Raw genomic sequence first — 27,374 nt, 5'->3', positions numbered from 1 at the left:
AAAAGATCACTATCATTATAAATAGATACATTTTATTATTATGCACGTTTAATGTGGTTCCATATGTTTTGTCGCAATAGAAATTTGTACCAGTGGATGGATTTTACCTTTTCCCACCTGATTATTGGTTTTTGTTTATGAATATTTGGAGTTAGAAATGGCAGATACATTACATATTTGAAATCTTAACAAACACTTCATAAACACATTAGCCTATTAATATACATTTTTGTTAATTTTCAAAAAGTTAAGTTAAGTTTCCAAACGTGCCACCCTATTTTGAGAGTGGTCACCCTAATAAAACGTTTCTAGATCTGCCCCTGTTTACAAGCAACATATTAATGCTCTGCTTCTCCTAAACTGTGCAGTAACAGGCGTGAACTGAATAGAGAGAGGGAGAGAGAGTATGTGTGAGCGTGTGTGTGTGTGTAAGTGTGTGTGTTTTTGTGTGTGTGTGTGTGTGTGTGAGAGAGAGAGAGAGAGAGAGAGAAGCTCCTCAGTTGCCTTAGCAGCGCTGCCTCATTCCTCCACAGTCGGGCTTCAGTCCGGTGCCTCTTCCCTCAAGACTTCACACCAGTTAACACGCGGCACTGTGACTGTTTCACGGTTTATGGTTTTACAATCGGTAAACTCAAGTTTGGGCTTTGTCCAAGTTTCACCTCGCCCCTAGTCCCGGCTGTCATGAAGAAAAAGGCGACGGCGGCAAGTTGATCCCAGCCCGTGCAGGTGTCATTAGCGGTGATATTAAAAGTCCCCTGTCAACAGAGAGGATGGCTCTGCAGGCGGACAACGGGAGTGTGGTGGAGGTGTCGGCGGGCTGTGGGGAGAAGGGCAACCTGAGCATGGAAGTTACCGAGTATAACATCAGCTGCACCAACGGTACCGTCCTCCCAAGACCGGCTACCAGAGCAAAAGGTAAGATTCCCTCTTCTCTTCTCTTCTCTTCTCTTCTCTTCTCTTCTCTTCTCTTCTCTTCTCTTCTCTTCTCTTCTCTTCTCTTCTCTTCTCTTCTCTTCTCTTCTCTACACCAAGATTTCTTCCATGAATAACGCAAGCTGAGGTTTAAAACTATATTCATGCTTCAGATTGTCTCCAAGTGGTTCCATTACGCAGCAGGTACAGTAACATCTGGCCCAGACATATGGGATATTATTAACCAACAAGGTGTTTGTTTGGAAGGTCCCTTGTTGATGTGTTAACTGCTAATCAGGACTGGGAATCAGTGCATGTTTGCTCTCTTTATTCTTTCTAAATTGCCCAAATGTTGGCACTGGAATGATAATTAATTTTTTTTTAAATTCCCCTTTCAATAACAAATATACATGTGACTGTGAATATTTCCGACAAAATAAAAGCACCACCCTCTTGGTAGAAATGATGTATTATTTTTGATTGCAGCATAATGGTAATGTCTCAATTAAAAGTTGTCAGCTATGATTGATTACCTGCTTGAATATGTAATTTGCAGACCTAAAACAATATTATCACAAACAATCCATTACTGGAGATGTTTGTATTTCTATTTGATTATTTTTTCGATTTTCCCAGTGTGATTCTATGTTTTACTAGAAAATGATTTGCAATCAGCAGCTGTTATATCACCTTCCTCACCCTCAGTCTATGCAATCAATCACAAAGCCTCCCAATTTACTGCTGGTCCTCTGTGCAGCAATAATGCCACAGTCTGAGTAAGCAGCAGGGTTTGGGTGTGCAGTTTAATTCAGAATGTTTATTTTGAAAATGCTGAGGAGATTAAATCCCACAACAGAGGAGATGAGGCCCCTGAGGATTGGGTGCTGTCAGGTCACCAGTGTAGGCTGATCAGGAAATGACGTCTGAACGTGGGCAATAGTTCATTCCAAACATTTCTCCCCCTTTGCTGCTGCTGCGGCATCGAGAAAATTTCAAATCTTCCTCCAATAAATAATTCACAGCCATTCCTCCATCTATGCTGCATTACTTTTATTGACTTTATATGGGAGAATGCCATGAACAGCAGCAGCACTATACTGTAGGTTCAACAACCTGGAGAGCAATCAAGCACTGTGGGATGTGATGTTTGACCAAGAGAAATGTCCTTCAGACAGATCACTGCCTCCCATCTCATTCCTTCTCTCGCACGTCTGTGGTGACATTGTCTATTTTTCTTTAATCCTTAGGGGACCTATTACTTCTCTGCTGTCTCCTTTCAGGCCAAAAGACGAGCCTGATCTCAGATGTGATACTTTGTCACTTGTGGAATTACCACTCTTTGATTGATTAAATTGGATATTTTACCCTTTCCTTGAAAAACAGATTGAGCTTTTGATTCAATGAACAACAATATCATATTTGCTTTACGTTTATTTTGTAGGTTATAATGTGAAAATGTGTACAAACGTTACGTATTTTAAGCAATAATTCTGAAACTCAAACAACCTTTCATTTGATAGTTAACAATAGGAAATAAACAGGAAGTGTTGCATGTTAATTTGTACAGAAACACTAACATCAATTTAGTCTAAAAGCATCTTTGAAAATGTTTTAATATGCTTCTTTGGATTTAATAAGAAAGGCCATGCTCAGAAGCACTGAGTGCAAAACACCAAGACAACAAGAGTGTAACTTAAAATAAAACTAAAATTTGCAGCTTTTGATCACATACAGAGCTTATAATTATGTTCTTGATTAATTACTTGGTCGGTCTAAAAATGTCAGAAAATAGTAAAAAACAAATTCTGCATATTTTAAAGTGTGTTAGTCTTGCTAATACATTTCCGTAAATCGGCTTTGAAATAATAGAGTGACTACACTTCTCATATCAGCGGACTTGCTAGTGAATAATCGCATTTTTAGTTCATCTTCACTTTCATTATCAAACAATCCAGTGATAGTTTTCTATATATCTATGGGTACACTGCCAACAGAAACCATTATTAGTTCACTTGGCTTACTTTTAATGGTGCTACTTGGCAAAATGAAGCAGTGGTGTGAGTCACTGTTACATTTCATGCAAACATGTAGGTGTTCCCTGTTCTCTTTTCTAAGTCAAATTATACATTTATTCCATATAGAAGTCCGACTCTGCAAAAATAAAGGTGAATATTTCTAAAATGTGTATACCCAAAGTAACATCATCCGTCTCTATCTATATGGTAATTTTGGGGAAACTGTTTTGCTCCATTTCTTGTGTGCAGTATAGAGCAGCTATAGAACTTTTACAGCCCCAAAATGAAACAAACATGATTATAATAATCATTCTGGCCTTACTTATGTGGAACAACATCTGTAGCTGCACCTTACCTCGGCCCAGACGCTCTCCATTCTCCGCTGATTCAAAGTGGCACTTTGCTGAGCTGACGCTGTCCTTTTGAGCGCATGTGAGATAAGTTATCATGAAGTGGATCTAATAAGCATTGAATGAACACTGCTTCATTTTTAAGAGAGAAACCTGCCAGTTGCCTCGGGCTCTGTGTTTGAAATAGAAAGGAGAGCGAGACAGGGAGACTTGTTACTGCAGACAAGCCCTGTAATGCATGCTCAGTATTAGGGTATGTGTGTGTGTATGGTAGCCAACTCAGGAGTTTCTAATTTTTAATCAATTTCTACAACGAGGTGTCTTATTGAAGAAATTAGCCTCTTGTTCCCTTTGGGTGTGTGCACGGTGATGTAGCTTGTCATAACATGATCACTGTAATCAGATGAAATAATTGGAAAAATCTTAAGCAACCTGGTGCGGCCCAACACAATGCACGTACACACACGGGCACGAGTGTGGAAAAATATTTGGAGCTTCCTCCTTGCTAGTAATGAGCTGCTGCCTCTTGTGCACAAAGCAGTACATAGAAGTTTTAAATCCGTGTGTGTTGTGGAGATTTAATAAGAAATATCAATAAGTGATCACAGCCTTTATACTGTATATATTTATCTCATTAGCTCACTCCATGAAAGCACTATTTATATCACAAACCATGAGGGGGTGCAGTGATGACTGGAGAGTATGAAAGCACTCATTATGTCTATCAAACATGTGCCGCGCTTCTTCAACCATGCAATAGCTGTATTGATCTGTAATGCCCTGTGTCTGCGCACCGGCTTAATTAACTCGCTATGGCCAATGAGTGGAGGGAGGCAGAGCTGCAGTTTTATCGGATTGTCTAGTATCAGTCAGAGGCAGTGCTTATGAGAAGAGGCTAATTGCACTGTTGGTCATGTGACAAAAACAGCCCCACTTTATAGGGCTCTCAACCCCTGTGCAGCCACAGAACACAATGAGGATGTTTAACGATTTAGAAATATAGAAGATCGATTTCCGCTCTGTGAATTTAAGGTCTCTGCGGCACTGAGAAAGTCCAATTAGTGATTCATGATGTCCCCTTTGGAATCACTGGTGCCTCACTGTTGGTTTTGTTTACATAGTAATTTATAGAACTCAATTGGCCAACACTGCGGCCAAATGTTTAATTGAATGTAGTAATCCCTAAAATGCAGCTCTTTGAATAGCTACAAGGTTATTCCAAAGAGATTGAACTGGAGTGAATGAGGAAACTCCCGTGTAATCAATTTCAACAATTTAAGGGTTACTTTAGGTAATTTAACCCTATTGGTGGAAATTGATTTCTTTCATTTGCAGTGAAAATGAGCGCTTCATTAATGAGATTTTCAAAACTGGAAGAGGACTGTTTGGAGGTTTGTTTGGCTTTGAGTGACAGTTGTCTCAGCCTGTTACACTCACTGTGATGGTTACAGCAGCTACTTTGTGTGGAAGTGTCTGAAAAATGTAAATAGTTGTATGTGTGAAGTAAAAGGGAGTCAAAAACATAGTAAATAGTAAAAATAGTGTAATGGATAATTTACATGTAGTTTTTATTGAAAGCTTCACCACAGAGGGGGTTTAAGGTGGGATTTTTAAAATGTTAATTACCTGTAGAAAGCAGATCTCAACCGGATATTTCCCTTTGAGTTCACAATGTAGGGTTCATCTCCTTATTTATTCTTAAGGAAACACATACACATGCAGAAATATAATATAACATACTGTAGTAATCTGTATACACACTGAGAAAGTGGACGGGGTGTGATTATGATTTACAGCTGGCAGCCAGCTTGTATCTTCTTTTTGGATATTGTAGCTGTGGAGACAGCAGAGAGGATGGGGATTTACTGGCGATCTTACCCTGAGGAGAGCCTGCAGTGCAGTAAATCTCAGCTTGTCTGCTAAACGCTTTACTTTAAATAGACATGAGCTCACACCTACTGCACATGTGTTATCTGCCAGCTATAGCCCATTGCCCGATAATTCCCAGTGTCTTCTCAAGTTTCCTGCTTCATAGCGAAGGTTATTGTTGGGTGAGCCGGATACTCAGTTTATTGTCTTAAAATATGTTTAAGAAGATGTGAAAAGGAGAACTAATGGACTCAACGTGTCCACGTCTGACAAGGCCCCATGGGTATTTGAATATGTGCTGAGTTTAGTGTTGAAGCTCTTTCCAACTTCTAAAAATTTCCGAGTAATATAGGATCAATGTATTTCTCTCATGGGCTGGCATTGTGGAAAGAGTAATTGAGGTGAATTGTGCTGACTGTAACAGTAAGTTGACTCATTAGGATACAGAGATGGGCTTCTGCTCTTTGTGCTCTACAGTAAGCTGCTGTCAGAGGATTCATTGGCCGCCACTCTTAAGAGCCAGTCATGTAGCCTAAAAGGAAGGCCAGCAGGTTACATCTGAAATCAATCAGAATCATAATCAATATATATATTACCCTGAGTGGGGATGTTTATATAAAGGTCATTGATTCAGTTTCATCCTTTCAGCCGATTGAGATCCACAAGGTGGAATCAGTGTTGGATTTCAGTGATCCTGCTTTTCCTATGTGATTGAACTGAATATGAAGAGGTTCAAAGCTCCATGTCCAGAGCTCCATCTTTTGATTGAATCTTTCGTGAAAACAAGGCATGCTGTCAACGCTCTGGACTTACTTGTGCGTATGCTTAACTCTCGCAGCAGTGGATGAATGACAGGGAGAGCCAGAGCTGTTAAGTGCTCTGTGATGTAAGACACTGATTTATTGGCAGTGTGGATACAAATCGGCCATCAGAAGCAACCTTCCACTCTGAGGAAACATTCATACCAAGTGTGTTTCTAGTGGTTTATTCACAATTTGGAGTATTTACTAGTTGAGAGTGAAATAACTCCAAAATGCAACCATTAATGGTTATGGGAAAATGAATGTTGACACCAAAAAAAAAAAAAAAAAAAGAATCAAGTGCAAAACCCATTTCACAGATGAAAACCATAAAAGGTAAATATCAGTATGTTGTTTTTAAATCACCTTGTTGCCAAAATCATTGAATAAGGTGGGATGACATTAAGAAGTCTTCCTATTTTGTGAATGAACCACCAAAAAATGCAATACTAAAATGCAAGTTACTTTATTGTAAATTTATAAGGACCAAAATCCGCTTATCTTTAATGTTACCATTTCTCTTCCGTCACGGAGATGATATTGTCTTTCTACTGTATATAGGAAAATGTTATGTAAGCCCATAGAAAAATCAAAGAATGATACGTGTATTAGTTAATTAAAATGTAAATTTCATTTTAAGAAGTTTGTCTTAAAGGATAATGGAAATGTTTTAACAAACTATATTATTACTGCTGCCAAACATAATTGATTGCAAAACCAAAAATTGCACGACAGCAATATGTTTGTACAGCGTAGCCTTTTATCAGCGTTACATCCATTTATAAAGGTTAAAGTTACCCTGTGGAGTTCTTAAGTAAACAGATATAGTATTATTACTATACTACTATGACTACTATAGTCTTCTTTATGGCCCTTATTTGCAGGTTGCTCCAATACTTTAAGTTATCAGCACACTCTTAGCATCTTCAGCAGCAGATGATAAACAGGGTGTCCAGAAATCTACCTTAAACAGAGACAGGGGTTATGACAGGTGTTGCGATCTCCCATATTCAGCCACCTGTTATGAAAACTGAAGACAGCTGAGAAACCTCCATCTGCTAATGAAAACTGTGAGATGTAATTTTAAATTCTGGATAAGGCTCATGGACCTTCAGTTAAGAATATGCAAATATGTTGAATATGTTTGAAAATAGATGGTTGGTTGGAAAAACATGCAGTTTGGAGACTGCGGGAGATTGTGATGCAGAGTTAAGGTATAGTTGTGTACGCGTTGCTTTTAATGGTACTTCAGCAAAGGGAAATAGTTGCTGACTCTGACAAGTTTCAGACTCATTTCCTGACTCATGGCGGCTGATTCACAGGTTCATTTCCAAAGGGCTTTATTCTCCCTTGTCATTAGGGATAACATCAGATTTAGGTGGAGCTGACAGCCTTTTCTAACAATTTAGAACATTTCATCATCTCACTGGGGCTCAGTATGAAATACAGCCCCCTGGCAATGTTGTGATTAAAAAGATTCTCTGCAATCATATCACCCCAAAGATTATTACTGCTCACTATAAGGAATTAATGGTCATTTTTTCATGTTTTATAATGAATATCTGCTCTGCCAATCAAGTTTTAAAAAACTCACCTTGTGCCATGACAATCAGTGAATATGAAAGCTTTCAAGTGTCTCGCAGTGCCTATAAAATTGTGCTAAACCTTTTCCTGAAGATAAAACAAAGTGAAGGGATGTGATGAAACATCACATGATGCCTAAGGCGAAACATAATTACTGCTTGCATTGCAGCAGCCCATTGAATACACAGTAAGAAGATAGCAAACAGATGTTAAATAAACACACACGACCACAACATACAAGTCAGCAACTCCGGCTGCACATGAGCATCTCCGAGGTGAACGGCATGTTTTTATCTGTGATGTATTTATAGATGCCTGTGGAGTTGAACACAGCTGTCATGCTTGAGGGAATCAAAGCAACCAAAGCATATTGTCCTGCAGTGGTTAGGCTCAAGGGAGCCAACCCATCGCTGGTGCTCAGTGAGTAGATAAATCCATTTTCACTTGGCTGGATTGTACAAAATCTAACACAATAGAAGCTGCTGAACAAGTGGGAGCTCCCTGCCTGGTGCTTGTGTTGGAAGTTTCACAAGTTAGTGCTGATTATGCACATCTTATATAACTCTCGTCTGCTAATGCAAATCTGGTCAAACTTGTCACCTGTGTGGCACATTTTTCTTTAACTCCCTAAAACAATGTGGATGCTCCTTGCATTAACTTAACCGCAGTGTCAATGTTTAGCTGATGAAATGGCTCTCACATCTCATCAAAAGAATAATTTATATTTGCAGTCTCTCAGGTGGCAGAGATGATTAGTATGCATCCGGTAGTATCCGAGGTCCAAAGTCCAGGCCCCATCTGCTTTTATCTTCACCCTTTAGCTCCTCTGCAGGTGATCCAATAAATGCCACATTTTTACCTGGTATTGACCACTTTTCAAAAAGTATAATAGCATGGAACAGAGAGAAGGACTCCTTACATACGGTGTTTCTTTTAACTTCATATCGAAATGATTAGAACAGTTATTAAGCATCTCAACACGGTTAATAATAGTTATACTAATAAGTCCTTTCTGAAATCCTACATGAGTTATTACTGTGTTTCAGATGTGTTTTTATTTAGAAAGCACTGAGATTCAAGTTGTGCATCTGCGTGGGTGGATAATATGCAATTATGTCTATAAAAATAAATACCCTGTCGTTGCATCATTGGCTAAAAATACATTTTATTCTTCACATATGAGCATTAACCCCAGTGCTCAAACACTGCTGTTTGTGTCGTGGTTGCACTCCTGCCTTCAAGGTGCCTCAAGGCACACTGTCTGCAGGGTCTGCTGCTGCTGCTCTAGACCTTTAGACTTCTCCCATGTCGCTGTCTTTAATCGGAGGACTCAGTCAGCGCGGCGCATGGCCGGCCCCGACCTTGTCCTGTCGGATACTTTCATTCTCAAACAGACTTGCTTTGACAGGCCGGTGTGAGTAAAGGGAGCATCCCAGAATCCCTCTGGCTGCCCCATTCTGTTCTCACTGATGCTCAGCTGTATGGTGGTACTGAAAGAACGAAACCATACAAAACACATATATTTTAGAACCAAATTGAAAAATGTATCTAATATGAAATTAAACGTGTATACAATGTATTTGGATGGGCAGAATTAAGCCCTTATTGCAAACATGGAAAAAAGGGCCTTGAACCCCTTGCAACTGCTTGTAGGTTTGTGTTTTACTGTGGTTTTGCATTGCAGGTTGTTTTGTGCCCCTTTCTCTTTTTTGGTTACTTTAAATAGCTTTTTGGACAATAGCTTTTCTTTGTGCTCATTTTATATCTCTTTGACCTTGTTCACACTTACAGTAGTTCTAAATTGTGCTCAGATTTCTTTATGCCTGCGTCACTTAAAAAAGCACGCACACAGTTAATGCGTTGAAACTTACACATTTATCTTTTTTCCTTTTCTTTCAGCATGGTTTGTGTTAATGTTTAGCCCATGGGACAAGCAGGAAAATTGACACTAGCACAAGTTAGGATGCAGATGATTTTATGTTATTGTGTTTTGGAAAAGACGTAGGTGTTGCTTAGGCACCCTGAGTCCTATTTCCCATGTGGACAACCTGTTTTATGGGTTGACGTCATTATGTTTTTACTCACATTTTTCTTTTTTGTCTTCTGTTTTATTATTTCATTATTATTTAATTTGGCATTTATTCAGTAGGTTGCACGAGTTACTTCCTTTTATCTGCAAACAGATAAAGAAAGAATTAACACTAATTTTGGCTTTTAGAATCTGGTCAGTTCAGTTAATGCATCAACTGTGTTCTTCCACCTTATTTGTTCATTTCCCCATTGCTTTGTTGATTACTGGTCCCAGGAGCCTTGAGCACATTTTGCCTCTTGTGAGTATCACAAAAGGTACGCACTTGCACACACACACAGATTTTAATGAAATAAATTGATGCATTTATTTTGAAAGACAAACAACAAGATATCGTGTCCAATTGATTTATTTGGTGTACTTGGTAATTCACTTGTGCAAATGTGCTTCCTTCCTATAATTGATGAGCAGAAATGTATACAAAAACAAATCTCATAAATGATGTCCTGTCCCTGTCTCTGCCAGAGATGGATTCGCTGCGTATCCTGCTCTACTCGCTCATCTTCATGCTCAGCATCTTTGGCAACCTCCTGATCATCGTGGTCCTGATGCTGAACAAGCGCATGCGGACCGTCACCAACTCCTTCCTGTTGTCGCTGGCGGTCAGCGACTTAATGATGGCCATTTTCTGCATGCCGTTCACTCTCATCCCCAACATTCTGGAGGACTTCATCTTTGGAGCTGCTGTGTGCAAGACTGTCACCTACTTTATGGGTGAGGATACTGTAAATTCTTTTACTTTCCAGCTACAAATATATGGTCTGCTGTATCTCGATTGTGCTGTGTTGTGTGCGGTCAGCTCACATCTGCTGCTTGTGACCAGCGTCTGCCTGCAACTTACTAAATATTTCATACTACAATGAATATCATTAAGGCCTGTTCACAGCCCAGCTTGCATTTCTGTCTGCAAACTTTGACCACTATAACAGTGCATAGTGAAGCTGATTAGATTAGCCCCTCTCCACAATGGAACTTCATGTGGTTTTAGATGTAGCTACACTATTACACTGCAGGAATGTCATATGGATTTTAATGTTATTACAGGAATGAGGCAGCATTCCTGGAAATATGCTTCTATTCTCTCCTACAAAGAGTAAGATAAGATTGATATCACACTCATGTCTGTGCACTTAATATAATCTTATTTGTTGACTCTCCTACAGGAAGTCATTTTACCCCAAGAACAGTCTTGTGCATAGTTTTTACAGATTACATGTACTCTGTGAATGGCATTACGCCACTGCTTTCCCTTATACTAAAACATGAGTCTCCTTCTTTCTGAAAACGTAAAGGAGCAAGTCAATGAGAAAAGGTTGAAGCAGAGAGGAATTTTATTATAGGGAAAATGGAAGAAAGATTAGTACTATTCATATAAATGTACATTCTTCCCAGACTAAGAGCCTTAATATGTTGAAAATTAGTGAAGTCTGCCTTTTAATTTGCTAGTAGCCAGTTTATGTTCTGTTTAGTTGTTTGCTCCATTAAGTTTTAATGCTGAGTTATTAGATCAGTATCTAATAGGTAAAGATGAGGATGTGGTGTCAGGTCATTTATGATTAAAATTTACAATTACTAATTTAGCAGATGCTTTTACTTAAAGTTACTTACAATTTAGCAGACGCTAAGGACAACTTAGGGTTTCGGTGTCTAGCCCAGTGACACTTGTAACCAGGAGGACTGGAAATCAAACCACTTACCCTTTGGTTCATGGACAATTGCTCTACCAACTGAGCTACAGCTTCCCCCCATTTACCTCCTTACAAGTGTGGATGTGCATTTCGAATGTCAACAACTATTTCCTTGGCAATATAATCTAATCTGATCACCTATTTATTTTTTCAGTTTTTTGGTTGTTCAGGGGTTGGTCGTGAACATCAGATGGTAGAAGAGCATAGCAAGGCAGGTAGAGGGAGGACTGGGTGAAGCATAGTGGCTTGAGTTTGAGTCTCATGCTCGTACTAGTTTAAGTTACATATTGCAGCTGTAATGATGAAAGTGGAAATGTAATAGAAAATGGGAGGACTACAAGTGAATTATGTGATTATGCACTAACCAACAAATACTTCAAAGTGGTTAAAGTGGTGTCATACATGTTCTATTTGGGAGAACAACTCCAAAAACCAGACTTATAAGCTGTCATTTCAAAATGAAATCCAAACTAATGTTGCATAAAACAAGCCCATTATTTGGGAAATCATACACACAAGTCACAGTCACACTAAACAGAACTGACAAGAACAAAGGAGAAATTAAATGAATCTGATATTTTATATAAGACTCAGCTGGTCATTCTGGCTGGGTTAATAGAATTTTTATTATTCCAGCATCAAAATCTGGCCTCTTTTTGGCTCTGGCAGCCGATCAGGAGCAGTTCTCCAGCTTTAGAATCCTGCCTGAAAATTGCTCAATCTTTAACAAGGGCCTGTCTTTCAGAGAGGCTTTTCTCTGTGCTTCTTTTTGCCTGTCAGAAGGTAACCGTCGTGGTGAAAGTGCTCGAACAGTCACACATCTTCAGGAGTGTGACTTAGCGATGAGCTGGCTCCCATCAGGCCAGAGTCAAGGTGCCACGTGAGGCTTGAGTCAGAGTGAAGCACAAGAGATGGCAAAGAAACTGAGAGATCTGCTGCAGTACTTTTTCTCTTCACTTCACTTTGAGCTTTGAATATCTGAGGAGAGTTATTGAATGGCGAGGTCCACAATCCTATTATTGTCTCAGAGATGTGCTGCACCATCTGTGAGAACAGGCCTGGTAAGTCTCCTTTTCAATTACTGTGCTCTCTGAGCTGTGATAAGGAGGAGGGCAGTGGGGCCATGTGCCTCGGACTTTAAATACAAACTTTTTGTTACTTTGCTGCTTTGTCTTATTTTATGCTAGTCATTTCCTTCAAGGTAAAGGTTCCTGAGAAGGTTAACTGATAATGAACAATAGCGGAAGGATGAATAAATAAACCACATGAATACTGGCCTTTTATTAAACAGTGAATAACGACTAGGATGTTCTTCACTGCTGCTGTGATGAATGCTACTTCCTGACTGCAAAACCTATAATAGCTTCTTATTCCTTTTGCACAATACATGCAATGATTAACAATTTAATTAGACTACATTTAAATTAATGACCTATTTCTTTTAACAATGAGTAACTGAAGGAGGAAAAATTGGGGCTTGCTACTGCCTGATTACCTTCATTTAACAGCTGTTTCTCCTGTTCTTAACTTGATCTGGTCCACTGATGCTTTTTTCAGGTTGCTAGATATGCTGTCATGTGACTTGGCCTGGTCTTTGACCAGGGACTGATGGATGTGCTCATCTAGTAACATCCACATCTGCATGTATAAACCCATATCAATCACAACTCCCGCGAGTAATCTCAGCCCATCGTGAGTGACGCCTCAGCCTCAACTAGTCAATACAAAAGGTCTTTGGGACCATCCTCACCCACTGATTTTGCAGCCAATCTGCTGGGCAAACTCATCAACCCTTCGCAAACTCATCTGTTAGCACACACCCATTACACATATAATACCCCATCCATCCTTCTAGTCACCCATTTGCCCGTGCAACCATCCATCTGTCGCCAGCTCGATAACCACGTAAATCAAAGCCCCTGTACTGTTTCAGTGGCAGTTATAAGATCGATGTTGTAATATTCTAAGTGTCTCCATTTGTGTATGTGTTTAGTCAATCACATTTATGTATCCATGTTTGTGTTTTGGTTGATGGTCGTACTTACCAGCTCAGTCTGTCAACTCCCCTTGGGATGCAGTTTGCATAATACATTTGAATTTGGGTTTTTGTGGCTTCTAGCGAACCTTTACAGAAATGCTGCAAGGGCATCTAACAGCGATAACACTATTAATTCCATTTGTAAAGTTTGTTATGCCCTAAAGGTCCTTGAGTGCAACAGGAAATTATGCTGAGCTGAGAATTATCAGGCCTGGTTTTCAGCTAAGGAATGTACATGCAAATCTCCTCTCACAGGTTGAAGTGTGCTGAGAGATACTCCACTGCAAACTTCCCACTTTCCCTCAAAAGGCAGTTATCAAGCAGGCTACTGTGAGTGTTCAGGTTTAATGAACAAGAAAGAGGATTGGAGCTCATTCATCCTGAGAGGTGAAGATACAACACAGGGAGAAAATGTGAGTATTTGGTTAGTTAGTTGACTGGTAATTAATTTGAAAGTGCCTTGTCCAGACTGACTGCAAAGTGTCAGTTAAGCTTTGATCAGCTGTCAGACAACTTGGCTAAAATGATTGTGGGTCTTTATTGCTTCGTACTTAAAGTAATTACATTATAATGAAAGCAATTCAGTGGTCGTGAAGCATTTTAGATGCTTTTGATCATTTCATAAGCTAGAATTCTCTTATTGCACTTAATGAATCTGCAGTATCCATGCATGGAAAGGTTTAATTTATGTATCGTTGTTGTTGTATCTTTTTAAGTGTTATTTTCTGTTTTGTTTTTAAAGACACACTAATTTGTTCCATGCATAGTTCTGATCTGAGATCATTGTAGGCTTCCCACATCACCAATAATACAGATGGTGGACTGGACATGGACTGAAATGTTTAACTCGAAAAAAAAAAAAAAAAACATAAAAAGTTGATGAATTTGGCACTTTTGCTCCTGGACAAGAACATAATCCTTCAGACAAAAAGCTCAATTTCTTTAAACTGTCCTCTACTACCTGCAACTGTATCATCAGTTCAAATCACGGGAGTATGAGTGCTATAAATCCCCTGGAAGTGCACTTCCTGTCAGTATGGATGTGCACATCGCCAACATATCAGTCTTTTTATTGGTGGATTTGAAAACATCACTCAGTTTAACCCCCGGCTCTATTTCACACAGGCTTCAACCTCTACTGAGCCTCTTCTTTCTTCTTCTCCGTGCACTGATAACTTGCACATCAGGATGTGTTCCCAAAATACAGTAACCAGACAGTTTTACCCATTTTTGACTAACGTCTCAGGCAGTTTTGACGACTGCTGTATTCCTGTTTTGCCAGATATACCTGTGCCCTTGATTGCAGGCTTTCAAAAAAACTGTCAATTTTAAACTCTCTTGTATTCTGAGAGTTTAGATGTGAAGATTAATAAAACTCTTGCCTCTTTTCTGTTAAAAAATATCTTACAGCTCCTACAGTAGCTAGCTGGTTAGCTAAGCTTTGTTAGAAGCCTGGAAACAGGAAATCTCATCACTAATGTTCACCAATTATTGTGTATCGTTTTTAACTCATAGCTCAAGACTTGGCCAGACTGGGAGAAATTTCAAGAACCTTTCTGTGTGACAAATAATCTTAAATACACACCTTAAATGTACATAATAAAAACATTTTATCTGTTTATAATGACCGTGAACTCAGGTTTCCTTGTCCTCAAAGTTAGCAGGGACCTGCTACCTTGTCACTTGTGTTGGCCAATCAGATTTTTCCATTACTCACGCTAAGCTAAGCTAATGGCCTTGGGTGTAGTAGCTTCACATTTACCAGACAGACGTGAGAGTGGTGTTGATCTTCTCATCCAACTCTTATCAAGACAGAAAGTATATTTTCCAGAATATTAAAATAATCCAGGCTTAGGTTTTCTTTGTAGTGTTTATTTTATTTATCTGCACTTACATGCAGGTGCATTAACTGCTTTCTTTCTTATGGCCTTTGTCTTTTAATCCACGGCTTCATAAAGCACTTCTCAAGGTGCCGTATGAATAATGCTTCTTTTTCTTCTGCTGCTCATTATTTTTATAGGTTTTTATAGCTTTTTTTAATTATTCTTTATCTTTGTCATGCTTGAAAAGAGAAAAAAGCCGGCATTCTTACCTCTCTGTGTTCTTTATATCCACATTCAGTGTGCGCCGACGCTTTTGCTGGGCATGACCACCTTCAAGCAACTACAAAAGAACCCCCCCCCCCATGTGTGATTTGGTCTTTTTCTGTGTCTGTGCTTAGCACTTGAAAGAGACGTGTGGGTGTGAGAGCCGTATTGTGCGAGACTTGTACAGTCCCGATACACTGTTAAGATATGTGTGTGTTGACTGTTCCACCCACCTCCTTCTGCTCAGCCGGAGCTGGAGGTGGTTATTCTAGTTGACCGGTAGTGCACACTGGGTCCGGACTGTGTCAAGTAATGAGTGGGTTGCACCTCCATCCTGTGCTTTACAGCAAGCTTGGTAGATAATTGTGGCCCAAGACTGAGGGGAGTGTATTCGGGATGTACTGTATACTGTTGCTTTTGACAGAGAAGAACTTTAATAACCTGATGATTCTAGAGTCGTAATGAACACTTTGTTTATGTGATTCCAAAGCAGAGGAATCGATGTTTATTTGTGATGGATATTGTGGTTAATATCATCTGAAAAAAAAGTTTCTCTTGTCTTTTAAGGAGTTGTAAGTACAAAAAGTTTCGTATGCAGTACATATGGAATTCACACTTTGAAAACCTCTGCGCTAAACCAGCATGCCCAGTTTGAGGGCTGAGGCCCTCAACACACTACTAGAGGTATAATATGTATCTAACCTTCTCCATCTCAGTGTGTTAGTGGCTCAGTAGTTGTGGTTTTGACGTAGTATCCTATCTGGTTTTATGTCAGTGCAGCAGCAATTAAAAAAAAGAGAAAAAAAAGGTGAAGGTTTTTGAACCCTTAAGCCATCCTAGGGACATTTTGTGCCATTCAGGTTTTTAATTTTCGAGCCATCTTGGCTGTGTTAATGAATACAGCTCAAATTTGCCAGAGGATATTCATTTTAAAAAAAATTTAGAATTGTTTTGTCAGCTCCTTAAATTTGCCTAAAATGGCTGAGCTACACAAAAACCAACAGTCTAGGTTTATCTTAAGATAAACTAATGCATCCCTTTATGCTAAGATTTCATTTTGGACTACTGGTCTTCTGTTTTTTGAATTTATATATTTGGTCACCAGATACTTTATCTTATTGAAAGCATGCAGAAAAAAATATTTTTATGGTTTTTTTTCTAGGGTGCGTTGCTAAAGAAATTATATTTGTGTGTTACTACTGATGTTGGATTGATGGTGTGTGCGTGTGTAGTGTCCAAATTCATTTGGGCGACTGTGGTGCAGGAAGGTAGAGCGGTTATCCACCAATCTCACAGCTGTTGGTTCAATCCTGACCTTCTCCAGTCACATGTTGAAGTGTCCTTGAGCAAGACAAAGAGGAAAAATATTAACATTGCCATTTTTACCACAGTTTTTGGGAAGATTACATTTTTTGTCATTAGGATCAAATGTGTTTAAAGGGTTAATAATTTACAGCAGAGTCTTTGTGGGTGTTAGTCATAAAAGGCATTCAGATCTTCCTGCGACGCTGATGTTCTGTTTGTTGTGGGGTAAGTTTGCATGTCTGCTTCTGTATTCGCATTCACACAGGAATGAGATGAAGCTACTCTGCTCTATCAGACTCCACATCAAATCCCCCAAATGTTTGCATAGTTCTTCTTTTTGTTTTTTCTATAGGTAGCAGTCCTCATATTTTTTTTTTGTTGTTGCACACAATATACATTCTTGATTTCTTCTGATAACATAGCACATTAGACAGGAACAAAGACCCCTGGTTTGCAGGGGAGATGATTGCGAAATAATACTCCCACAGACAGTTTTCTTAACCAAGCCAAAGAGCAGACCGCCACTCAAATACTTACAGTACTACAGTTTCTGTAAATTTAATCGTGACCTGCTCATAGGAGTATGTATATCGAATTTCTCACTTGAATGGTAATGCAAAGCTGTGGGTAAGACAGGATACTCCCTGTTCTTGCAAGAGGGGGTATTATCCTCTTTTGTTTCCCATTGCAACAAAGGATCAGTGCTGTGCCTTTATTCCTGTGGTGGGGGGGTTTGTACCTGCTAGTGACACTCAGATGTGGGTTTATTAATTTTCATCTTGCAGAGTATCCATATTCATACATGCAAATACCGTGTGGTCTCTGCAGGAATTTGACCTGTATCGAAACTTAGTGCATCCTTGGAAAACGCTAAGGTTCTAGTGAGCCACTGTGAGAAGCAGAACATGGCATCGTAATTTGATTGATGGTTGTGGTGAGGGAGAAGTTTGGCATTTATGTGACACCCTAACGTTATAAATCCTCCAAAACCGGGAGGGTCTGGTATTGTAGGCGTGTTGTCATTGTCTTTGTAAATAGTTGCTGCTGTATTTTATGCTGCCAATAAATAGGAAACACACATTTTGTGTTTTATATGTTGAAAGGTGTGACTGTGTATATGCATGTAGATGTTAATAATAGTTCTGATTGCAAGTCAGTGTTTGCTACAGTACTCTGTACTGTCAAATGCTTTGAGATGAATTTAAATATAAAATGTACATCCAGTAATTATTTTACTTACAGCTACAACTCAAAGAATCAAATCACCTTTTGTTATGTTCCAACCGTAGAACACAGGGTGACTTTTATTATGCAGCACTTGATATTTGGTCCCGAGTGTAGCGCCTGCAGTAATGGTTGTGGCTTACTAACAATGGGTCATTCTCTAAGGAGCATACATGGAGTCAGTGCATGCTATGTAAGTCCTTGTGTGACCTTGTGTGACCTTTGTAAGTTTCCCTCTTCGTCCCACCTTCTTTCTCCTACCTTAACTAGATTTCATGGTAGTCTTTCTCAGTTGCTGTCTAGACACCTTGCTTTTGTGTTCTCCTCCACCAGCTTGCTAAAACTTTACTGCTCTCTTCTTTTCCCACAGGAATCTCCGTCAGCATCTCCACCTTCAGCCTTGTGGCCATTGCTATTGAGAGATACAGCGCCATCTGTAACCCACTGAAGTCCCGTGCCTGGCAGACCCGTTCCCATGCCTACCGTGTCATCGCTGTCACCTGGGTGGTGTCGCTGCTAATCATGGTGCCCTACCCAGTGTTCAGCAACCTCAGGTCTTTTCCTAAGACCAATGGTACTGTTGGGCACATGTGTCGTCTGTCCTGGCCCAGCGGGCAAGCTGAGCAGACGTGGTAAGTGCAGGTTGGACTACTTCCTAGCAAGGACGGACACATTAATTACTACTCTCACTGAGTACTCATAGTTTTAAAAAGCCAAGCTCACTGAAAGAAAAAAAAATGAGCAAGTGAAAAAAGTCAGATAAAGGAAAATAGTCATTTACAGAAACAGACTTTGTGAAAACTTTATAAAGATTTCATATGCTTGACAATAATTGGGCGATGTGCTTTCACAACTACGTCAGGCATTAATGGCTAATAGATGAATGGATGGAGTCAGTGAATAGAATACAATGTGATTTGCATACAGTGTAATTGTGTAATTTACATATGCATTACCATGACAAGCAGACCCCAGCTTCATTTTTCAAGCAGTGCAATCAGACCAGTTTCTACTGATTGCTCAGAGTTGGAAAACAGATAGCATGCTGATTTGGTCATTCTGGCAATATAGCTCAAATTTCCTGCACTTTTAGACCCACACTGTTCTTAGAGGAGCTTTTGGAAAAAGGTCAGTGTTTGGAAATGTGCCACATAATCCATCTCTTCCAAACAAATAAAAAAAAAAATGTATCAAAATGGGTTGGTCCACCAGTGTTTAGCAGGATATGAACATTTTCATTAAATCAACTGATATCATTGTGAAGATTTCAAATGCTGATGTGACTGCTCTTCAGTGTATCTTCTCTCATTTTACCTGAGAGGAAAGGAGAAGTTAGTAGAGGCATAAATAGTATGGATAATGATGGAGAGAGTTCTTTTAAATTCTTGTCATTTAAGGATTGAGCCCCAGGGCAGAGGCTGTACAGGTTGTTAGAGGGGTGGTGTCTGAAAAAAGGAGCCAAATCATTAGGTGAGAGACTGCAAAAGGTGAGCAGGCAGTTCCTGTTGAGGCATAATTAGAGACAGTTTGAAATGGATCCATCTTCCGGCATAGCAGGAGTTGTTCCAAAAGTCAGAGGAGCTTGGAAAGAAAGTAGAAACTAGATCATTAGACAGAGACTGCCTTGACTACTGTGCTGCTTAAGTATGCATGCCACCATTTTGCCATCATTTTGAATTAACATGATTGTTCCGCTGCTCCTATAAACTGGAAAAGGAAGAATAGAATTTATGCAAGAGGATCAGGAGTTTACTGCTGCTATTGCTCAGCACTAGGAAAATCGTCCAGCCATTTGAATGCTCTCTGAGGGCCAGTAACAGCTGGCTTGTTGTTAAAACGCACCGCGAGCAGATGGACACGCTGTCAAGGACAAGATATGACAGTGCACCCTGGGACACAGTGCTCAGCAATTTTTGTAGCTCAGTCTATGACCAGCAGTTAAAAAGAAGAACAGGAACATAACTAAAGTCTGTAGATGTCTTTGTGCTTGACATCCTTTTGTGGTCCAACACTAAAAGAATTCTCAAACTGTTCACTGAGAAAGAAGAGACAGTGGGAGACTAGTTAATTAGTCTGCTCGAGGAGGAGGGCGAGGAGGTGGAAGGCAGTGGAGGCTCAGATGTCAAGAGTCCAGATGTGTCATAGAGTAAGAGAACCTTTCAAGTTTTAATTCACAGTTTCATCTTCACCCATCAGAACCATCCTCTAACTTACACTGAAGCTAGAGGTTAAAACATAGACTGCACAGAGGCAACGCCCTTTTCATCTATTTCTCATTATGTGAAAATGGCACCTTTTTTTGCACCTAATGAAGCAGTTCATAGGGTTGTTACAGCATTCAGGTTTAGATGGAAATCACTGACTGAGATGAGCAAATGATATTAAAACTCCTAAGACTCATAAAGTGGTTAATGAAGCAAGTTTGTCATGTCAAACACAAATGTAATGATTTTCCCATTTATTTAATTATTATTATGCATGGAGTGTGCATTGACAATTTTAGGCACAATAGACTTTTCCATGAAAAAATCTTTGCAGTAAAAGCACTCTGTAGGATGATAATCTCATTCTCAGAGGCAAATCAAAATGACAAATCAAAATACAGATACTTTGTATTAAAGATGCAGCTGTTTTTTAATGTATGATTATAACATTGGTTTTCTAATAGGTTTCTGATCTCATCTGAAGTGCAGATATCAGTAGTTTCATTTAGAGTACGTCTATGAATGCCTCACATACATTTTGTCATCCAATATTCAATTGCACTTACATTTTACAGCTTACAGTGCACACTTCACCTCCATTTACCCTTTTGCCTCATTAAAACATTTTATGTACATGAGATATGTAAATAGCTCTTTTAGATTATATAACCTGCATCACTGTTTTCTATTAGTGGTTTCCTGTCAGTTACACATTTAGTTACCACAGGGAGTGGTTTACCTACAAAATGTGACATTTACTGTATATAACATTTAGTCATTTGGCAGGTGCTTTTATTCAAAGTATTTTTTCAAAAAAGGAAATTAAATGAATTAATGAAAATAAATAATTGCTCAGACCTACATACTGTTCAGGATGGAAACTATCTGACAGTTGAGTCTGCAAACATACCTACTGCAGCTAACCTTTTAACAGCATAAGAAAACTATTTAACATTTATCTTAGGTCATGGCTTTAAAAAAATATAGATTAATCTTAAGAATGTATAACACTTTATTGCCTTCTTTAGGTCACCTTATCTTCTGTATTCTTCTCCGTTCATTCATTCTGAAATATAAGACACCTCAGTTTTCATAAAAAGACATCAGGATACAGGTTAGGAGCAGTGGAGGTATTTTCACACTAAAGAATAAAGCAACACTATATATGACAATGTTAGTCTAACTTAAGGGCTCATAATCAACTACTTACATTGTTTCATATGGCTTGTTGTTCTTTTTGATTAAAGTGTTTTATCTTACTTCTGAACCCCTCCATGACAGTGGTCCCTTCCTTGTTTGCAGTTGGTTAGTGTAGCATGAAGTGTGTGTTTGCTTTATATCTTGCATAACACGAGTGGGAGGCGGATTGACGGTGGCACTGTATTAACAACATAGGTCTTGAAGTGGGGGTGTAATGATCCAAAAACAAGCGCTTCCAGAATTTTGTAGAGCAGACTGGGAGCAGGAGTCTGCAAGATGGAGAAAGACCAAAGCAAATGTCATGTCGGCGGCTTAAAAAATTGAATGACAATTCATGCTTGATGTTATTACCATAGAGTAATTTACTACATCCCACTGAGAACAAGCCACAATACATTAAGTATTGTAAACATATTTCCCACCTATTGCAGGACTATTGCAGAGAATGTGTCAGTACTGAGTAGGGCCTGCAGCCTTTCTGCAGAAAGAAACTAAAGACTCAAGCATGAAAATAAAGACTTTATGAAACCTGAGAGGCAATAGTCAGGGTAGGAAAGTCTGCAAACCACTTGTTGCTTGGTATGCTTAGTGTTTGTAGTGAGGCTATATCTAACATATGCATAGAGTTTCCTTTGATGAATAATACAAACCAAACACATCTCTCCTGGCTTATAATCATTTAGCTTTTAGTGGGAACAGTCGAAAAAGGGAGCGCTGTATGAATATTCATCTTTTTTTGCCATGTGTCCCTCTGCTCTAGCTCTATCCATCTGGGTTTCCCCCTTGAGGCAAAACAACCACAAATATCAACCAGCAAGATTTTTTGCTGTGTTCCCGTACAACATGTTCACTTCCTGACAGCTTTTGTCTTAACAGATTTTCCACAATATCAAACAACCAGCTGATGAGAGGCTTCGACTGAAGCCCGAAGCCTTTTTGTAAAAGAGAAGTGAAAAAAAGAGACTGTGCAGAGTTCAGAGGGTTGCCTAGAAAGACATTAGAATATCAAAGAATGAATGAAAATCCAGCCTTTCATGTGCTGACTGATGTGCACCGCAGATACTGATGGTTTAAGAGGAGCATTCTCTTGATTACGATAAATCAAAAGGGAAATGACGCTGCAGATGCTACAGATTTATTATGATATCAAAGTGTTTTTTTCTTGTATATTCCTGGTGCCTCGTTCCAGTTTTATCTTACAATAAATGTGCTCCCCCTTTTCCTCCTCCTCTCTTCACATCACCTCGCTCACACTTAACTCACAGATAAAATGTATTTACTTTTAGAACTGTTGCTGGGATGTTAAAAACAAAGCTATACCATGCTGAAGGTCTTACATACAATACATGCAGACTGACACTGACTCATGGTTCAAAAATCCCCACCTGTCAATGTTCTGTTGAGTTTTAATGCACTGTACGCAATTCAAAATGTTTTCTTTGAGGTGCTCAAAATCAGGAGCCATGATTATTATTCTTTTGCGTGCGAAGAAAAAAAAAAGTTTAAGAACAGAAAACAGCTGTGTGCACAGCCTGAAGCTTCAGGAAATGTCTACAAACATCACATTACATTATATTTACCATTGATTATCTAGTAAAATGCATTTTTATACATTCCTACTGTTGTGATGTACAGTATGTAACCACGTGTCTTATATTTAACAATTTCTACTTAGTATTTCCCTTTTAGTCTACTTCAAACTCATTTCAGAGAGGGATAATAGAGTTTGTTGCACACCTGCCAACCTTCTAGTACTCTTATTTTACTACTACAATAACTGGTTTATTTGTAAATTAATCAATTTACAAAAAAATGCAATGGCAAAATAACAGCATAAAAATGCTTATTACACGTTAATGCAACTGTCATTAAATAAATAATGCAGTAATGCACCAAAAAGTTGTAAATGTGAAAGTGATGTAATGATAAAAGCAAATAGTACACAGGTCTGCAAGTTTACTTATTGATACAGTAAGCAAACTTGCAGCAGTATTTAAAAGTGTATATATATGCAAGAATGGGCTCAGCAAGAACGCCCCGAGTGTACAAACATTTCAAGAAGAGATGGAGCAAGCGTCAAGATAGGTTAAAACGCAGAGTGCTGAGAGCCTGCAGGGAAAAGCTTTAGAAATTGCCTGGGATGCTGCAGACAGCAACATTTTGCCAGACAGCATGCTGCCGGCAGGTGTCAACCATCTGTGTGGCCTCTAGTACAGCTCCAAAACATGCATGAAGGTGTATGACGAAAAACATAGAGAAATTACATTTTTGTACTGTTTTGTTCCCATGTGTTTTCTGTAGACATATTATCTTTTCACTAAAGCCAGTTTTTCAGCCAGTAGCAACAGAGGGTTGTATGTGTTTGGTTGGGTTAAAGTAGTAACTTTTCTCCCTCTGTAAGTTTTTTACACCTCCATTTGCACTATTTTTCAGGTACGTGCTGCTGCTGTTCTCTCTTTTCTTCATCCCAGGAGTGGTGATGATTATAGCCTACGGTCTGATCTCCAGAGAGCTCTACAGAGGCATTCAGTTTGAACTGAGTCAGAACAGAGAGACCGCTGGTGAGATCCATCATAAATTCAATCCAAACTGCAAAATACTTTTTGTATGAATTTATTACTCCTGCTGGTGATGAAAACATGAACAGTAAATTGTAAGAAAAAAAAACCTCAACCAAAACCACAATTTTCAGGCAATTCAGGGAAACAAATATTTCATTGTTTTCCAAAGAAGGATTAGTTAGTTCTGCCTCAAGCAGAGCTTCACAGATTATGTTGCTACCTACAGATTCTGCACCTGCTACATCCAAAAATACTTCACAGTTGTTGTAAAGCCAACTCCATGTTTGTCTATGCCTGCGTGGTATGTTTCCATAGCCTTACAACTAGTATTTTCCATAGAAAAATAAAAAAAACTGTCAGATCGAGCAGAAATGTGGTCTCTTCAGGTAAAGTGCTGTTGTAACTGTGTGCGTCAATAGCCCCAGTTTCCATGGCGTCCAGTCTTGTGAGTGATTCATCAAGATTGAGATGATCTAAAATAGCCTTCAGGAGTGACAGCTAATCTACTAAATGTAGTGGATTTTTCTTTGTGGGGTAGCAAATAACTACCCTCCATCCTTGACATTGAATCTGCCTTTAATAAGCCTTTAATACTTTACATTATGCTGAATTCCACCACCTTAACACAAACACAGACTCCACAGGGCTCAATTCTTGGACCTTTGCTATTTGTGTCATAAGTGTTCCTACTTGGCAACATTATAAAAAAACATCCCACTTCATATGATTCACTTCATTACAGTTTATGCATCTGGTGCTAGGCTATATAAGTAAAAATTGCCTTGTGTTCATCATACAGCCTCAAACTACCTCTTTCATTCTGACCCTCTACAGGCCAGAAGAACGGTGTAGGCAGGGCTGTAGCAGGGCTGAATGATGATGATGATGGTTGCTACATCCAGGTATCTAAAAAACCCTCCTCCGCTGTGGAGCTCCCCACCCTCTCTGCCTCCTCTGGCGTCACCCAGGTCAAGACTGAGCGGGCACGCAGTAACACCTCGGAGGCTAAGCTGCAGGCCAAGAGGCGAGTCATCCGCATGCTGATGGTGATCGTAGCACTCTTCTTCATCTGCTGGATGCCGCTGTACTCAGCCAACACCTGGAAGGCCTTTGACGCGACATCGGCCTCCAAAGCCCTCTCAGGGGCCCCCATCTCCTTCATTCACCTTTTGTCCTACACCTCTGCCTGCGTCAACCCCATCATTTATTGTTTCATGAATACGCGCTTCCGCAAGGCTCTACTGTCCACCTTTGCCTGCTGCTTCCGCAACCGGTTCTGCCGCAAGTGCGTGTGGTTGAGGAGGAGGGAGGGGGGGGAAGACGGCCTCACGGCCACCTCTATGGCCACGTCAATGGCCACATCCATGTCTAAGTTCAGCTACACCACTGTCAGCACCACTGGCACCTGCTGAGCCTTGAGAGGAATGGGGTGGTCGCCTCAATGGCTGTTGCGTAGCGGTTACTGTGTTCACCATCTGTTTTTTTAATCTTCTGTTTATCACTCTTCATCCTAATATGCAGTGAGTCATGTGCTGAGTAATATCCCTGCCCTCGTTTGTGAGGCCTTTTTGAAAGGTCTTGTTCAAATGCTGTGTGCATGGCTGCAGAATGTGTGGCAGGGAAATGCTGTTTCAGTTAGTGACATTCTCTTTCTTCAGTTTAATTGGCAGTCTCTGCTTTGTTGCATCCTAAAGAGAACATCAAGTGCCTGTGCTGTTTGTGTGTAGCTTTGTTTGTCATTATAGTTTGTTCACTGGCTAAGATGCACAGTTTAGTGAATAACTACGCTGAAAATATTAATTCTGTGTAAACTACTGTATTTATGTTCTGATTGTGCCAAAGGTTCACCTCTGACATACTGTTGAACAATGAGGACTCAATAACTCAGTAATGAATCAGTATGTATATTGACCTCATTTTTGTTTTGTTTTTGTTGTTGTTTCATGTTCATTCATTCAGGGTATCACTCTCTCTCTCTCTCTCTCTCCCTCAGCTATCAAAATTTTTTTATTGAACGTTACACTTGGTTTGCTGGCTTTGGATCTTCTGAGTAAGTCCAGCTTTTTCTAGATAAGCTTCTTGTTTACCTCCGAATAAGTTTTTTTAGCTCGTATTGTGTTACTTTTGATCCATTTTTGTGTAAAGCTGACTTCCTGCACTAATACAAACACACAAGCAAACATACAAACTGGGATGAAAAATGACTTGGTTATGAGATTTACAATAAGCACTGCCACAAATGCAAGTTGAATACTGACGCAAATATTTACATCAATATGTGAATTAGCAGAAAACGTACAGATGGTCTAACCATGAAAAGCACCTGCTTTCTGCTCCTGTCGGCCCCTGCTACAAATGGCATGGGAAAAGTGCTTTAGTCAAACTCACCTTTTCTCCTCAATTATCTCTATGGTGTCTTTTATGTGCTCTCTCTGCCTTCTGCTGCAGTGCTGCCAATTACTCGAAGCATTACCTAAGTACAAAGCCCCTGTTTCCAGGCTTTCACTAATGAGGTGTTTCTCAGGGACCCTCTTTTGCAGTGTGAACCTCTTGGCTTTGCCTTTTTAAAACTGACAACAAATGTCTCCACTTACACACTACATCACCGGTTCTTTGATAATAATAATAACGACAAACTTGTTTTATGAGGAACCTCTGTGCAAAGCATGTAGCTCAAAGTAAGAAAGAAAATAGGTGGGTGTGAAAAATAGTGTTATAGGAGTAAATTATTACATTGGAATCTTATATTAATAGAAAGACAGGGCTTAAAACAACATGAATGGAGCTTACGTTCACTAGTGGCTTGATTTTTTTCATTTAAAATCTGTATGTTGATTTTTTTAAATGCTTGACGCATGGCTTTAAAACAAACCACAACTATGACATGCACACTTTCCACTCATCACCTTGCTAGCTATCAGTCTCTATGCAAGAGTCATGAAGGACAGTCCTCTTACTGTCCTCCTGCCTCTATGCTTTTTTGGTTTTCCTCTTCCATTTCATTTAGCTTGTGTGCTTTGGTTCGAAAGAAGTATAAACATGTTCTTCTTCTTCTTCTTTTCCTTTCGGCTGCTCCCTTTCAGGGGTCGCCACAGCGAATCATGTGCCTCCATCTAACCCTGTCCTCTGCATCCTCTTCTCTCACACCCACTAACTTCATGTCCTCTCTCACTACATCCATAAATCTCCTCTTTGGTCTTCCTCTAGACCTCCTTCCTGGCAGCTCCAACCTCAGCATCCTTCTACCGATATATTCACAGTTTCTCCTCTGAACATGTCCAAACCACCTCAATCTGGCCTCTCTGACTTTATCTCCAAAACATCATGACAACAACATGAGCTGTCCCTCTGATGTACTCATTCCTGATCCTGTCCATCCTCGTCACTCCCAAAGAGAACCTCAACATCTTAAGCTCTGCAACCTCCAGCTCTGCCTCCTGTCTTTTCT

At 39.6% G+C, this 27,374-nt stretch overlaps 1 protein-coding gene across 1 annotated transcript; it reads left to right on the top strand.

Moving 5' to 3' along the window:
- Positions 1-480: 480 nt before the first annotated feature.
- cckbra (cholecystokinin B receptor a) lies at positions 481-27,039 on the top strand. The gene is made up of 5 exons (XM_067493746.1): positions 481-915; positions 10,085-10,333; positions 18,332-18,593; positions 23,799-23,926; positions 24,761-27,039. The coding sequence occupies exons 1-5, from the start codon at positions 771-773 to the stop codon at positions 25,336-25,338; spliced, it is 1,362 nt and encodes a 453-aa protein (XP_067349847.1). The 5' UTR covers positions 481-770; the 3' UTR covers positions 25,339-27,039.
- The last annotated feature ends 335 nt before the right edge of the window (positions 27,040-27,374 follow it).

This window comes from Channa argus, chromosome 23 (assembly GCF_033026475.1).
Source record: "Channa argus isolate prfri chromosome 23, Channa argus male v1.0, whole genome shotgun sequence".
Lineage (NCBI taxonomy): Eukaryota > Metazoa > Chordata > Actinopteri > Anabantiformes > Channidae > Channa > Channa argus.
Note: the sequence above shows the minus strand (reverse complement) of the source record. Positions and strands in the feature narration are given on the sequence as shown.

Coding starts and splice junctions, on each gene's coding strand:
- cckbra (XM_067493746.1), top strand. CDS start 771: ATGGCTCTGCAGGCGGACAACGGGAGTGTGGTGGAGGTGTCGGCGGGC. Junction 916..10,084: donor ACCGGCTACCAGAGCAAAAG/GTAAGATTCCCT, acceptor TGTCTCTGCCAG/AGATGGATTCGCTGCGTATC. Junction 18,594..23,798: donor GGGCAAGCTGAGCAGACGTG/GTAAGTGCAGGT, acceptor ACTATTTTTCAG/GTACGTGCTGCTGCTGTTCT.